The following is a 14,634-nucleotide window of genomic DNA, read 5'->3' as shown; positions in this document are numbered from 1 at the left end:
TTGAAAGGAGGAAAAAATCTCATTTGTCCAAGAAAGTTCATTTATTTATATTCATTATTTAGTATATTCAAACATTTGAGGGTATATTTCCATTGCTGAATTTCTCTGAGTTTAGCAGTCACTAATTTTGAGGATATTTAGCAATGTCTACCCACCAAGAAAACGCAGCACAATTTCAGAATTGCATTTGAATCATGTGTTGAGTTTGTGTGTTGTTTCATGCTCAAGATTTTTCTAAATAAGCATCTGCCTTATTCACTGTAGCTGTTTCAAAAGAGACTGAAAAGGTGGCACAATTTTCTTGGAATTAGGAGTCATCATATGCAGTTTTTACCAAGCTTTCCTGGATTTTGGTCTACCTGTCTTATGAGACAATCTCTGGTTCATTAAGTTACAGAAATTTAAGCTGAGGGTGACTTTTTATAATACGAACATAAAGTAGAATCATGCTCCTGCTGAATAGTCTTCAGTTCTTAAGACTAATTCAGGATCTTGCACTGTTGGTATTCTTATTGACTTGGTCAAAATTAGTCAAAACAAGCACTCTATTTAACTCTGTTATTCCTCATGAATAAAATTGAAGTGTTTCGATTATTGTTGTATTATTGCCAAAATTGTAATTGCACATTTTTTTAAGGTCAGAAGCTTAACACAAATATGGACATGATGATTTGGCTTAGTGATTTTTGATCATGGAATTCAATGTTGAAGAAAACTGGATATTAAATACTAGAGGCCCGGTGCACCAAATTCGTGCACGGGGGTGTGTGTCCCTCAGCTCAGCCTGCACCCTCTCCAATCTGGGACCCCTCGAGGGATGTCCGACTGCCCTACCAGGATCGGGCCTAAACGGGCAGTCGGACATCCCTCTCACAATCCAGGACTGCTGGTTCCCAATTGGTCACCTGCTGCCTGTCTGATTGCCCCTAACTGCTCCTGCCTGCCAGCCTGATCACCCCCTAAGCACTCCCCTGCCAGCCTGATTGATGCCTAACTGCTCCCCTGACGGCCTGATTGCCCCTAACTGCCCTCCCCTGCAGGCCTGGTCACCCCCAACTGCCCTCCCCTGCAGGCCTGGGTCCCCCCCAACTGCCCTTCCCTGCAGGCCCGGTTGCCCCAAACTTCCCTCCTCTGCCAGCCTGGTCCCCCCGCAACTGCCCTCCCCTGCAGGCCTGGTTCCCCCCAACTGCTCTCCCCTGCAGGCCTGGGTCCCCCCCAACTGCCCTTCCCTGCAGGCCCGGTTGCCCCAAACTTCCCTCCTCTGCCAGCCTGGTCACCCCTAACTGCCCTCCTCTGCAGGCTTGATCACCCCCAACTGCCTTCCCTTGTAGGCCTGGTCCCTCCCAACTGCCCTCCCCTGCTGGCCATCTTGTGGTGGCCATCTTGTGTCCACATGGGGGCAGCCATCTTGTGTGTTGGAGTGACAGTCAATTTGCATATTACTCTTTTATTAGATAGGATAGAGGCCTGGTTCACGGGTGGGGGCCAGCTGCTTTGCCCTGAAGGGTGTCCTGGATCAGGGTGGGGGTTCCCTTGGTGCGTGGGGTGGCCTGGGCGAGGGGCCTGTGGTGGTTTGCAGGCCGGCCACGCCCCCCAGCGACCCAAGTGGAGGCCCTGGTAGCTGGGATTTATTTATCTTCTATAATTGAGACTTTGTAGCTTTGAGCGGAGCCCAGGGAGGCCAGCTCCGGAAGCTTGGCTTCCTCCATTGCTGGGGAAACCCAAGCCTCCCGCTCGCTCTGTGGCCGCAGCCATCTTGGTTGGGTTAATTTGCATACTTGCTCCTGATTGGCTGGTGGGCGTGGCTTGTGGGCGTAGCAGAGGTATGGTCAATTTGCATGTTTCTCTTTTATTAGTGTAGATGGGGTGATGGAATTTAATTTGATAAACTAACCAGAGAAAAACCCCCAAAGCATTTAGACCTATTTCTTAGAACTGATTTAATTGTGTGTGTTGAGGGGTGGGGGGAAGTAATCAGGCTTGTGCATGGAAATGACAAATGTATTTTTTAGTGTGTTTATTATTATTTTTTAAATTCATCTTTATTGTTAAAGTATTACAGATGCTTCCCTTTTTGTTGTTGTTGTTTTTCCATTGACCCTATCCACTCTGACCCCAAGCCTGATTCACCATATTATTGCTGTGTCCATGGGCTATGCATATATGCATATAAGTTCCCCAGTTAATCTCCCCCCTACCTCCCTTCCCTCTAAAATTTGTCAGTCTGTCCCCTGGTTCTATGTCTCTGGACCTATTTTGTTCATCAGATTCCACATATAAATGCAATCATGTGATTTCTCTGTCTTATTTTGCTTAGTGCTTAATACTTGGCAAATGTGTTTTGTTTGAAAATGGCTAGTTCGGCATTTCCCAAATCCAGTTTTGAGAAATATTTTTCTGTGAGATATTAATAGATATTCAGATATGAAGAAAGACAAACAGGGTGGTTTGGTCAAAAAATTTTGGAAAACACTGGGTTAGGCAAAATAAATTTTGTTATGCAGTAATTTTCAGACTTTTTAATGTTTATTATGAAGCCAAATCTAGCAATAGTTTTCTTTCTGGAGAATAAATACCGGAATAACCCAGGAATTTTTTCCAAACAATATTCTCACTTCTTTCCACCCCACCCCCACGTAGTAGTGGAGGATCTGTGTGTTTTGTAGTTTGAAAACATTCCCGTGGTGATCTGATGTATCCTCACCTTCAGTTGAAAACTGCTAAGATAGAGTTTACAGACTTCCCAAATTTATTTGACCACAGAATATCTTTTGAAGACTACATATTAACATTTTGAGGATTAGAAAGACATTTTGAGAGCCTGTGGGTTAGATTGTAAAGTGTTTAGAAGTAAACTACAGTTTTTCAGTTTTTGAAACACTTTTCCCTTGGTTTTTATGACAGACACCCATATCTTCTGGGTCTCCTTATTTTCTGATCATGATAATAGGTTTTAATTTGTGTTATGTTCAAACTGAAAAAGTTCATGTTTACCTGAGAAATGGCACAACAAAAAGTTAACTTTTCTCAGTACTATATTTCAGTATGTTTCCTAAACCCATTTGTCTGGAAGCATTGCTAAATATTACATAATGAGTAACTTGCTAAATTTGGTTAGCTGTATAGATAACTTCTAAAAGATCTTTTGATTTTAGTATGTATGTGTATATGTGTGTATACGTACTTTATATATGTTACTTTTTGTATTTGTTACTCAGAAATTTCAAGACATTGAAGAAACTCATCTTATTCACATAAAGGAAATTATAGGATCCTTATCAAATGCTGTAAAGGAAATTCATTTACAAATAGGCCAGGTAAGTTTTTATTTCATGAACTGATTCATGAACATTTTATGTTCATTTATGACTCTTTAAAAATCCCAAACTCATAACATGATACTGAATTATTTCAGATAAAAAATATGTATTTACAGCCCTAGCCAATTTGGCTCAGTGGATAGAGCATCAGCCTGTGGACTGAAGGGTCCCAGGTTCAATTCTGGTCAAGGGCACATGCCCAGGTTGAGGGCTTGATTCCCCGTAGGGGGCATGCAAAAGGCAGCCTATCAATGATTCTTTCTCATCATTAATGTTTCTATCTCTCTCTCCTTCTCCTTTCCTCTCTGAAATCAATAAAAATATATTTTAAGAAATATGTATTTACATGTATTAACTATAAAATAAATTGAATTTTTTATTGGCCACCAGGGATGATAATTCAAATTAATTTTTAAAGTTAACTATGTTCAGTTCTCTTTACATTAAAATTCTGAAGTTACCAACTTTTAAATATATCTTTTTTGAAGTTTTATATTTTAAAATTTAGAACAGCAGCTGTAAGTTATAGAGCTTGTACTTAGAAATTTTCCAAGAATGTAAAGGCAGTTTAACGATCACAATTTCGGATGCATTGAAATATAGTAGAGAAAGATGAAGTCTGTTATACTTTATTATTAAAGATCTAAAATTTTAACTGTCTGTGCAATTTTTATTTATCATAAGGATTATGTTCCAGAACATTCCAAGAAACAAGAAGCTGCATTTACTTCTAAGGTTGTGCAGCCATATCTAAGGGGTTCATGTAAACAGTGATTGGTACCCATAGTTCCACTAACACTGTAAGATAGGCAACAGAGCATGTTTAGTAAATGAAAGTTCTTAAAGGCTCTGGCTCAAAAAATACACATTTGGTGTAATGAATTTTAATTGCTTTGTGGAAGTTTTGTCTGACAGTAAGAATATGTACAGAAAAAGAAAGAATTTATCTTTATCTCATTTGAATAGGTCCATGAAGAATTTATAAATAATATGGCTAACACTACAGTTGAAAGCTTGATACAAAAATTTGCTGAGTCAAAAGGCACTGGGAAGGAAAGACCTGGTAAGATGATAAACTCTGCAAGGAAATGTATTCACATTTCCCATCCAGCAACTAATGTGTTTGCCTTTAAATTCCAAAACTGCAAAATGGAGCTTGGGAGATAGCTGAAAATCTGTGTAAAATCTTAGGTATCATTTACTTTGTGTCTGATTATATGTTAAAAATTAAGAGTTTTGTTTTAACCTTTAGTGGTTAACAATTTAGTATTACTTAAAATGGTTATTATAACCTTTGCTAAGTTAATATGTTGCAGTTTATATTTTTGAAAGTAAATTAGCAACAGAAGGCCATTTTTAAAACAGAGTAGAGTGCTAACAAGTATTCCCAACACTGTTTATCGGTAGACACTGAGGATACAGCAGTGAACAAATGAATACAAGAATCCTGGTTCCTGTTTTATGAACAGATGTTTATAGGTATCCTGAATCTTACTTTTAATAAGCATGTTATGATATATCAAATATAATAAATAGCTCATTCCCTTCTCCTGTTCATCATAGTCTTCCAGATTTCTTCAATCTGTTAGTTACTCTACCATATTGGTTTCACAGGTAAAAGTAATTCAGTCCAGTAAATAAGTTAAAAGTATGGTTTGGAATTCCGGAAAATAGACAAATTATTTTTAGAGGAGTGCGGGAACCATTTTTCCTCAGTGCAGTTCACAGAACTAAGGCTTGAAACCTAAATTTTACTTTATTCTTCCCACATTTCATTAAGTTTCAAATCATATTAATTCAATTGTTAGTAGATTTTCCCTTCAGCCCTTCTTTCCATGCTCTCTCTACCTACCTGATTAATTGCAGCAGCAGGTTTCTAAATACTAGCATAGCAATCCACTTTACATGTTATAGCACATTCATGTTTTGACTCTACAATTTGAACTCGTAATTGTGCTATTCATAAATCTTTGACTTTTTATTATAGACAGAGTGAAACTTAGATTCTGGACTTGGATTCAAAGCCTTTCAGTATCAGGCCTTGACCAGTCTTCAGTCTTATTTTCCATTATTCCTTTTACAGATACCCTTCAGTGCAGCCAGCCTGAACTGTTTGCTGTTTCCTATACAAGCCCCTTCTTTTCTCGTGCCCTGTGTCCTTACTCTAGAAAATGTTACATCCCACTCCTTTTCCACCCCATGTCTTCCCATTTATTTGTCTAAAGAAAAAATTCTTAAAGAGTCAGGTCACATGTTACTTCCGCCATCAAAAATGTCAGAGAACTTTAACAGTACTTTCTTTGGCATTGTTGCCATCACCTTAAATTTTATTTTATTTTATTTTATTTTATTAAATCTTTATTGTTCAGATTATTACAGTTGTTCCTCTTTTTTCCCCCCATAGCTCACCTCACCCCATGCCCTAACACCCCCCCACCCCCGCCCTGCACTGTCCTCATCTACAAGGGACCACCCATAGGATTGTCAGCTGATTTCTCAACAGAAACTATGCAGGCCAGACGGGAGTGGCAAGAAATATTCAAAGTGATGAATCACCTTAAATTTTAAGAGTTGTGTGCCCTAGCTCTTTGGCTCAGTGGGTTAGAGTGTTGGCCTGCACACCGAAGAGTTTAGATTTTGATTCTGGTCAAGTGTATACTAGTATATCTTGGTTGCAGGCTTGATCCCCGGCCCTGGTCAGGGCTTGTGCAGGAGGCAACCAATCGATGTGTCTCTCACATCGATGTTGTGCTTTCCCCCTCCCCCCTTCTCTCTCCCTCTCTCTCTTCTTAAAAAATATCCTCGGGTGAGAAGTAACAAAAAAAAAAAATTTTACAATTGTGTGCTTGTGAAGAAAAGTTATATATTTGATTCATCTGTTTACCATATTTATGTGTAAATAGTACATTTTTTTATGAATTAATGACCAAATGGGTAAGTTTAACATATTACAGAGGCTGAAATGAATGGATTTGCTGTTTGAAATGTCTTGGTGAACAAATAGTAAATTATGGTTAAAGTTTAGTGAGCACTTAACTCTGCTAAGTTAGCCAGGTACTGTGCTAACCACTTTGCAGGCAAACTGATCTTCAACAACTCTTTGAGGGTAGGTTAAGAGAAATGTTGAGAGGTTAAATGATTTGCCTAAACTAGTACATGTCAGAGCTGGGATTAAGTGCCAGGATTCTAGTTAGTTTACATATATAGAGAGAATAGGATGCTGAGATACATAACTATTAAACAATGAGAAACCCTAAAATTCCTTGAAAAGAGATTAAGTTATAAGTGAAGACCAATTAAGAGAGTAAAAACAATTGGGGAACAAGTAGAATTTTATATAGAGAATTTAGAAGTGTTCATAGAATAAAAGCAAAGATGTATCAGCTGGTTAAAAATGCCTTAGAAATCTAAACAAGATTGCTATCATTAATAATATCTTATTTGCTACGTTATAGTGTAGTTTTGCAAAATGTTGTAGGAAACCAAGCAAAGGTGTACAGGGGATCGCCATGTATTTTTTTTTTTTAAACAACTGTATGTGAATCTACAATTACCTCAATAAAAATTTCAGTTTTCCTATTTGTGGTACAGCACAGTATTTAGCCCTGTAGTTTGTGGTCCACTCTTTACTAGCATTGAGATCTTTAAGCCTTAATGCCCTCATGTATAAAGGGAGGATAATAATAGTACTTACCTCATGGGGTCGTGAGGTTTACATGAGATAATGTTACATTTATTGAGTACTTAATAGCTGTTATTTTCAAAAAATTAATACATTCCTAATTAATAGGTAGCTAATAATGGATACCATTAATAGGTAGCTAATAATGGATACCATTATTATAAATTTAAATTTACTGGCCTCAAGATATACTAAGATGTAGAAAATTTCTGAAGCTAAATGGTGAGAGGGAGTCCAAGAATGGTGATGACATGGGCTTATCTAGAATCACTAGATAATTAGGTGACTGTTTCGGATGACTGTTGACATTGTGACTGACTTTCAAAAAGCTGGTCCTAATACTAACTTTTAAAAAAGGAGGGAGAGTGTGGGATTTATTGGAAGGATAAATATCACTTCTCTAGTTGACTTGCTATGGGTGACTAGTTGTAGCTCTTACACATGTATTCAGTTTATGAACACATGAACAAACGAGTCCTGGAACCCATTGCAATGATGAAAATTTTGAGTTTCTCAAGAAAAATAGCAATCAGTTTTACATGTGATTTATGGAATTCATAGAGTTAAAGGATTTTGCTTTGTAAGATGTATTCTAACCTTCAATTTGTATACTATTGATTGCTATTAACATTTTTTTCTCCCTCTGGTGGATGAATTCCTTTTAAAATTAGTTTTAGTTCTATGGATTACACATTTTAAAAAGACGCCCAGTTCTTTAAAAATTTTGTAAGCCACCCTAGCTGGTTTTGTTCAGCGGTTAAAGCGTCAGCCCGTGGACTGAAGGGTCCCGGGTTGGATTCCGGTCAAGGGCACACCTCGGTTGCAGGCTCAATCCCTGGCCCCGGTTGGGGTATGTACAGGAGGCAACCAATCTAGGTGTCTCTCTCACAGTGATGTTTCTCTCTGTCTCTACCTCTCCCTTCCACTCTCTCTAAAAAAGAAATCGGTGGAAAAAATATCTTTGGGTGAGGATTAACAACAGCGAAAAAGCTTTGTAAACCAAAATGTCATTTATCTTGTGCTGTAAAATGACTTTTTTTTTAGTCAGTTACCTGTTGAAAAATATAACTCCTAACTTTGTCTCCAGTTATCCTGTGTCAAACACTTTGAGAGCATTGGCATTTTTTCCCTATTCATTGAGACTATTTTATACTAATTATATACAGTGACATTTTTGTCATTACTTTTTTTATTGAGATATAATTGACATATAATATTGTATTAGTTTGTAATGATTTGATATATTGTACTTATTGCAAAATGATTACCAAAATAAGTTTAGTTTAAATATCCCCACACATAGTTACAATTTTTTTTCTCATGGTAAGAACTTTTAAGAACTGCTTTCTTACCTTTCAAATATATGGTACAATATTGTTAAGTGTAGTCACCATGCTTTGTATTTCATCTCAGGACTTTTTGACTTTGTAACTGGAAGTTTATAGCTTTTTGACTACTTTCACCCATTTTTCTAATCCCCCACTTCCCACCTCTGACAACTACTAACCTGTTCTTTGTATTTCTTTTTAGATTACACATATAAGTAAGATTATACAGTATTTGTCTTTCTCTAACTTATTTCACTTAGCATAATACCCTCAAGTTCCATCTGTATTGTCATAGAACAGACTTTTCTTCTTTGTTATGGCTGAATAATATTCCATTGTATATATACACCACATTTTTTTGATCCATTCAGCTGTAAGTGAACATTTAGATTGTTTCTATGTCTTGGCTATTGTAAATAGAGCTGCAGTGAACATGGGGGTTGCAGATATCTTTTTGAGATAGTGATTTCATTTCTTTCAGATAAATACTCAGAATTGCTGGATCTTATGGTGGTTCTACTTTTATATTTTTGAGGAACCTCCATATTGCTTTTGACATTACTTTTTTTAGTATAGTACTGCCTGGCTCTTCTGGAATTTGAGTCACTGTAATTGGATGCTTGAAATATCAAAGCACCTCTTGTCTGAAAGGGTCATGAAAAAACAGGTGTTTTCTAATTTTGAGTATCTTTTTATGTTCTAATAACATTATCCTAGTATTTCTACCTATTCTCATCTATGTTATTGCCAAAGGAGATTAAAATCCATGTTTTTGAAGTTTCCTGTTTTATAGTCATTCTGCTTAATTAATTAATTAATTAATGATTTTAAGAGTATGTTTATTAAAGCTGGGGACAGTGAAACAAGGAAGTGCCTAAGATAGAAGAAGCAACAGGAGAGAGCCTGGGCAGGGCTGCTTTGGCTCCCTAGAGATGTTATGGGAAAGAAGTGAGCCAACGTGGGGCTGCTGTCAGCACACTGGAAAGTCAGAGAAAAGGGGGCCTTGGAGACAGGACCCAGGATGTTAGCCCAGACAAACAGCCACTGCCCATTGCTCTCCTGGTTGCAAGTCTCATGGAGACCCTTAGAGTTTAGAAGAAAGAAAATTCACTTGAAAAGAAGATTTGTATGGGTGTGCCCCAAGGAGGGCATGCCATCTTTTAGTAAAATTCTGTATATTGTTTATAATTCATAAAATTTAACCAAGTTTTTATTTATAAGAAACAAAAGGGTAACTTAAAATGAAAAGTAGGCCAGTGCTTAATATGTTTAGAGAAAAGGTTATGTTGAAATGCTTATCATATTTTCATTATATAGCAATATAGATTTATAGCATCAATTTTTGACTTCCAGATATTATACTGTGTTTGAAGATACAAATAGGAAAAGCCTGAGAAAGATAGATATAAAAAATAATCAGCCACAAAGCAAAAGGTAAAAATGAGGTTTCTGTGGTCAGACTGCTTAAATGAAATTGATTAGTGTAGATATTTGGAATATTTTGGCTTCTACATTAGGTGTATTCATTTTAAAGTATAGGGTAAAGTAAATAATTAAAAAAAATAAAATCTAGTGATCATCTTTTTAGACCCATTAAGGATTTGGAATAATATCAAACCTGTAAATAGAACTTCTTACCACCTCCCTCACCATTTATTATTTTTTTAATCAGAGAAGCAGAAACCCTTGTGTAGAAAGCAAAATTAAAAATAGCTAACAGCCAGAGACCCATAAAACGTACCAGATATCCTGTGATTGCTTGGTTTTTCTATTCAATAGTAAGGGGCAGTGACCAGGGAAAGAGGAAAGAAGAATGAATAATGATTAGGGGAGAGAATAATATAGATTAGCACAAACAGGAGAGTAAAGGGGGAGAGCCCTCAAAGGAAATAAAATAGAAAAGCTCTACTCTGTGAAGGAGTACACTTCTACCTATTGTGTCTTAGCCACCTAGGGCAGAGGTGGAGAACTCCGCCCTGTGGGATATATGTGCCATTTGATAATGATTCTTTTATATCTTTTAAAGCAGAAGTTGACAAACTATGGCCATTGAGCCATATTTAACGCTGCTTATTTTTGTAAGGCCTACAAGCAAAGAATGGTTTTATTTTTAAATGATTGGGGGGGAAATTAAAAGAAGAGTAGAATTTGTGATAAATAAAAATTACAAAAAATCAGATTTGAGTGTCCATGAAAGATTTTTTGAACACATTAACACTTGTTTGTGTATTGTCTGTGGCTGCTTTCACACTACATACAACAGTAGAGGTCAGTAGTTGTGACAGACCTTATGGCCCACAGAGTCTAAAATACTTACTGTTTGACTCTACAGAATGTGTTTGCCTACCTGTGTTAGAGAGAACATGTCTTGTGTAGTACAGTAGCAGAGATGTTATAATACACTAGAGGCCCGGTGCACGAAATTTGTGCACTCGCGGGGAGGGTTTCCCTCAGCCCAGCCTGCACTCTCTTGCAGTCTGGGAGCCCTCGGAGGATGTTCGACTGATGGCTTAGGCCCACTCCCTCCCTGTAGGGGAGCGGGCCTAAGCTGGTAGTTGGACATCCTTAGCACTGCTGCGGAGGTGGGAGAGGCTCCTCCAGCCACTGTGCTCGCCAGCCATGAGCCCAGCTCAGGGCTTCTTGCTGAGTGGCACTCCCCTTGTTGGAGTGCCCTGACCACCAGAGGGCAGCTCCTGCATTGAGAGTCTGCCCCCTGGTGGTTAGTGTGCATCATAGCGACTGGTTGTCCCGCTGTTTGGTGGATTTGCATATTTTATTATATAGGATAGGATAGGATTAGAATTTTGTACCTCATAACTACACATAATCTTTCTTCAACAGCTGATTTTGCTGTTCTTTGGTTCAGAAACCATTTAATCTGACATTCTGCACCAGCTACATCTGTAGTCATATCACAGTAACTGAACCTCATAATAATAATCCTAAATTGTGAAGTAAAGATTAAACCGTTTTTGTGCAGGCTTTGTTTAAGGAAAGCTGAATTCTCCAATTTGAAATAGCTATTAAAATGTTAAATGTATAAACAGTGGCAACAAAATATAAAAAAGTAAGCTGATTATAATTTTTACATGTGCATAATAACAAGGACAGAGTTTTAGTTCTTTTTGCATTATGTAAAATAAGCTAACTCGAGCCAGTTTGAACTTAAAAGGAAATTGATTTGAAACAAACCAAGGTATCCCAATGATCCAAAATCAGGAATGGAGTCAGGTTGCAGAAAGAAACCCAGACCTGTAGGCATACTAGGTGTCATTTTCCCTTTATTTACTAGTAATCTCTGCATTTCTATGGCTTTGTTTTTTCTTTGCAGAATGGTTTTCTTTGCTTTCTCAGGCACCTCCCAATAATTTTTAGGTACTTTCACTTTTTGTTAATTGCAGCCACAGCTCAGAATTAATCCAGGTTTTTGATCCTTTCCAAATTTCTGGGAGAAAGAATCCGATTCAAGAAATCTTGAGTCAGGTAATCTTTCTAGTCCAGTCCGTTCTGACTAAATCATGCAGTATAAGCATAGCTTCAGCACCTGTGGAGAAGGGGGGAGTGACTAGAGAAAAGTGAGTGAGTATAATTAATTGCCCAAGGTTTTATCAGGATCAGAGGGTGAAAACATGACACAGTCTGGGGCATTGCCAGATTTTGGATATAAGAGGAGATTATATTTCAATGCTAAGATTCTGTTTGGAGAACTAGATGAAAATTTGGAAGGTTTCACAGCAACTGAAATTCCATGGTTAAAATGCTGTTTCTCTGATTTAAGACCAGGGTTCTTAAGTTTGCCTCATCACTGGTTCTCAAGCCTTGGGTATATATGAGAATCATTTATAGAAATATTTTTCCTTTTCATTTCTCTTTTCTTTCTTTTTTAAAAAAGTGCACTTCTGGTTGGTGTGTTAAGTGGTTAGAGCATTGGCCCCATGCACTGAAGGGTTTGGGGTTTATTTCCCATCAAGGGCACATTCCTGGGTGTTGGGTTCGCTCCCTATCCCTGATCTGGGAGTGTGCAGGAGGCAACCTTTCAGTGTGTCTCTCTAGCATCTCTCTCTCTCTCTCTCTCTCTCTCTCTCTCTCTCTCTCTCTCTCTCTCTCTCTCTCTCTCTTTCTTTCTCCCCCCTCCCCTTTCCCCTCCCCTTCCATCCTCCCATCCCACCTTCTCTTCCACTCTCTCCGAAAAGCAATGGGAAAAATATCCTCATGTGAGGATTTACAACAAAATAAGTACAGACATACAGACAGTGCACTATCCCAGAAATACTGATTTCATTGGTCTAGGATGGGCCTTGGTACAACTATATTTCTTAATTTCTCATCTGCTTGTAATATGCAGCCATTGTGGAGAACCTGGAGCATTATATCATTGGATGCTTGTTATAAATGTAGAATCTCAAACCCTACCCCAGTCCTACTGCATCAGAATCTGCATTTTAATAAGATTCCCTGGCAGTTTGTATTCACAGTAAAATTGGAGAAACACTTTCTAGATTTACTGAATATCTGGCAATGGACCCAGGGGTTTGCTAAGTCTGTAAATTTCCAAGTGTGATCCCAGGGCCATGGGAATTTGTTAAAAATGCATATTCCCAAGCACCAACCTAGACCTTCCAAATAGGACACTCTGGGGGTGGAGCCCAGCAGTTTGTGGTTGAACAAGACCTCCTGGTGATTCTGATGCAGGAAGCATTGTACTAGAACAGCCGTGGGCAAACTACAGCCTGCGGGCCCGGATCGGCTGTTCTATCCGGCCTGCAGAGCTGAAAGAGCGGAGGGTTCTCTTGCTCTCCCCTCGGCTCCTTCACCAGCAGCAGTGTTAACATGGCAACGTCGGGAAACACGGCCGCAGCTCCTTCTTCTGAGTGGGCAGATTTATATCCGCCCATTCAGTAGAGGGAACAACCTCTCAATCTTCCAGAGGCTCCTTGTAATGCCCACGGACGCGTCTCCCGACATCACCCTGGGAATGCGTAGACAACGTTATGGTGGTGATGTAGGGAGACACGCCCCTGGAGAGCACAGTATCAGAGCCTTTCTGAGGTAAGATTAAGAGCTCTACTCAAACACAATTTTTCCCTGTTCCCACATTCTGTACATCACAATGACTTGTTAATAAAACAACAAAGACTTTCAGCTTTTAGGGCTTGTATCCACTGCAGTTTTTTTTCCCACTGCGGACGCGCGCAGCAGGGAAAAAGACACACAGAGGACATGTCACACTAGCCATGCTGCGGCTGCATTTTTTTGCTGATACGGATGTGGTATCAGTAACGCTACCGTGGCCACTAACCGCATTTACTGTTTACACATTTTGTTCTTTTCTATTTGTTTTAGTTTTAAATTATTTTATTATATTTAAGTTTAATTTGAAAGGCTTTTGTACCTTTCCTTTGTTAGGCAATTTTATTTTGCCTTTCCCATCTTCAATATAAGGTATGTTATTGTGCTATGATTCCTCCATTTTTTGAAGTTTCAAATTATAATTAGTGTTTACATTCTTCTTGTTAAAATGTTTGAAATGAATAAAACTATTGAAATAATAAAAAAAAAGACCGTACCCTTTTATGTAATGATGTTTACTTTGAATTTATATTAGTTCACACAAACACTCCATCCATGCTTTTGTTCCGGCCCTCCGGTCCAGTTTAAGAACCCATTGTGGCCCTCGAGTCAAAAAGTTTGCCCACCCCTGTACTAGAAGGTTCAACTAGGAGTTGGGATTTGGAACCACTGCATTGAGGGAATTTTTTTACAAGCCCTTTATTAAAGTAAATACTCTTGAAATGAAGTGGCATTGATGTAACTTACTTGTAAATGACTTGGCAGGCAAAAAAAGAAAAAAAAAGTGTGTACTAGTAGGTATGTGTTGAGAGAAAGAGAAAGCAAATAAGGCAAAAGGTATTATTATTATTCCTCATATCATTTTTATAAATGATATGACTTAGGTTCTGAAAGAGAAGGTAACTAGTCTAAGGTAATCGACTAGTAAAAGTAGAACTTGAGTCTCCATGCCCTTTGCATAACACCACAAGCTGGAGTTTGATGCTCCTTTTCATGTTAGCTTGCCTGGTTCATCATCCCAGGCATGTAGGATGTGGCTGTGTTGAGTTGCACAGACCCAGGAGCAAGCCTGAGAACATGACATTGACTCTCATTATGAGTCACAGGTATCTTTCTCCTCCCTCTTTCCCTGCCCCCTTCACTATCATTCTTTTTGTTAGATTTTGGGGTCTGTGCATGTTTGTTTTGGCTTCTAATTAGAACCAAGTGTTCTGTGGTTTTAGTTGGGGATATG

The 14,634-nt window shown here is 38.3% G+C and overlaps 1 protein-coding gene across 2 annotated transcripts in view; it reads left to right on the top strand.

Annotated features, from left to right (window-relative positions):
* FCHO2 (FCH and mu domain containing endocytic adaptor 2) overlaps positions 1-14,634 on the top strand; it is a 132,659-nt gene that overhangs the window by 52,680 nt on the left and 65,345 nt on the right. For both annotated transcript variants that reach the window (XM_080679453.1, XM_080679452.1), the window contains exons 7-8: positions 3,219-3,317; positions 4,287-4,383. In XM_080679453.1, the coding sequence (XP_080535579.1) occupies positions 3,219-3,317; positions 4,287-4,383 (196 nt within the window). The remainder of the gene's footprint in view (positions 1-3,218; positions 3,318-4,286; positions 4,384-14,634) is intronic.

The sequence above is a fragment of the Plecotus auritus genome, assembly GCF_963455305.1.
Source record: "Plecotus auritus genome assembly, chromosome: 7".
NCBI lineage: Eukaryota > Metazoa > Chordata > Mammalia > Chiroptera > Vespertilionidae > Plecotus > Plecotus auritus.
The sequence above is the reverse complement of the archived record's forward strand: the minus strand, read 5'-3'. Positions and strand labels throughout refer to the sequence as shown.